The 1712-nt window shown below is 43.6% G+C and overlaps 1 protein-coding gene across 1 annotated transcript; it reads right to left on the bottom strand.

The window, feature by feature from the left end:
- Positions 1 to 226: 226 nt before the first annotated feature.
- Positions 227 to 695, bottom strand: LOC130310669 (histone H4). Its single transcript, XM_056552414.1, has one exon. It carries the CDS (start codon positions 536 to 538, stop codon positions 227 to 229), a length of 312 nt encoding a protein of 103 aa, XP_056408389.1. The 5' UTR covers positions 539 to 695.
- Between the last annotated feature and the right edge of the window lie 1017 nt (positions 696 to 1712).

The raw sequence follows: 1712 nt of genomic DNA, 5'->3' as shown, positions 1-1712 counted from the left end.
GGCCATTGAGATAAGATCCTTGCAAATCCCAAAATCGGGTTTCCTCTTCAATATGCAGCTTCTATATCTTAACCACGATTATTGTACAGACAAGGACAATACACTACGACAGATTTCCGATAACACAAAGCAGTGTAAACACAGAATTGTAGCTTTTCTATAGAACATGTGGGCGGCTCTGAGAAGAGCCTTTGGGTTGATGAGATGGAGCCGAGTAGAAGCAGAATTAACCTCCGAAGCCGTAAAGAGTGCGGCCCTGGCGCTTGAGGGCGTACACGACGTCCATAGCGGTGACGGTCTTCCTCTTGGCGTGCTCTGTGTAGGTGACGGCGTCACGGATGACGTTCTCCAGGAAAACCTTCAGGACACCGCGAGTCTCTTCATAGATGAGGCCGGAGATACGCTTCACACCTCCCCTGCGAGCTAGACGGCGGATTGCAGGCTTAGTGATGCCCTGGATGTTATCACGGAGCACCTTCCTGTGCCGCTTGGCTCCGCCCTTACCGAGACCTTTTCCTCCTTTGCCGCGTCCCGACATCCTGCTGGTTGAGAATTGAATGAATAAAGTTTGAGGCGCGGAGTCCTAGCTTATATAGCACATGTGCGGACCAGAAGGAGAACTTTAACAAGATGACGTCAACATGGGCGTTTCCTTTTACTGAATTTACATTACCGGCCCCTCCCCTTCTCTTTTGATTGGCTGAATACAGAATCGTTGGTGATTTTGAATTTCCCGCTCACCCTGTAATTCTCCGCTCTGGGAGAGAAGACAATTGTCCCGTGTTATGTGATCTCACGTTCAGGCGGCTCATTCTCAGGCTGCGGATGCCGGCACTCTCCGTATACAGTGACCGGGAATAATCACCAGGGCCCGTCCTGACATCTCCTGTTCTTATATAGAGGAAGAGGAGAGAAATCACCAAAGCTCCGGTATCAGCCAATCGATACTATGTATCAGGACTATAGCTCCGTACAGTGTTAACTCTTTAGTGTCCACATGTTCTGTTTCTTGTTTTATATCTGTACGGAGACTGCGGTGTGTAATGGCTGGGACTGTATATATTATATATAATTACACTGCAGTCACCATTCTATGTCCATTCTGATCTCTCACATATTGTCTCCGTTCATTCTCATCCTACATCGTCATTGACTTATATTTACCCATGAAATTAGATACTAACGAACTCTTAATTAATTACATCCAAATGTTCTCTTTGTAGCGTCAATCATCCTATTTAGTTCTATTAAGTTCATTGATGTTACTTTGATTAATTGGTCTTTTCACTCTCATTCCTAAATGTCATCTCCTGCCGGGGCTCGTTCCTACGATCGGTCTCCTATACGGTATAATATATTGGGTTACATAGAAAACTATTTACTGCCATGTTGTGGTAGCTGAACACAGTACAAGAAAAAAACTTTTGAATAGTCTTTACATTCTTCAGCCTTACCACTAGGTGGGGACAAAGTACAGTGCAGCCTCTTCTAGGGATTCAGGCGAGAAAGGAAAAGTGTTGAACAGTGTCTTCTGCCATCAAGTTGCCGCAGAGCAGATTTCAGCGAAGTTCAATATAAAGTTACTAATTTTGGCCAAGTTTCTTTTCTCATTCTGCTATAATTTTAGCCCTTAATTAATTTGATTGTAATAGTGTTTAATAGAAATATGTATTTTTTGTTACTATTTTTTTTCCAATCTCCTTTTTACATTA

The sequence above is a fragment of the Hyla sarda genome, unplaced genomic scaffold, assembly GCF_029499605.1.
Source record: "Hyla sarda isolate aHylSar1 unplaced genomic scaffold, aHylSar1.hap1 scaffold_1590, whole genome shotgun sequence".
In the NCBI taxonomy this organism is placed as follows: Eukaryota; Metazoa; Chordata; class Amphibia; order Anura; family Hylidae; genus Hyla; species Hyla sarda.
The sequence above is the reverse complement of the archived record's forward strand: the minus strand, read 5'-3'. Positions and strand labels throughout refer to the sequence as shown.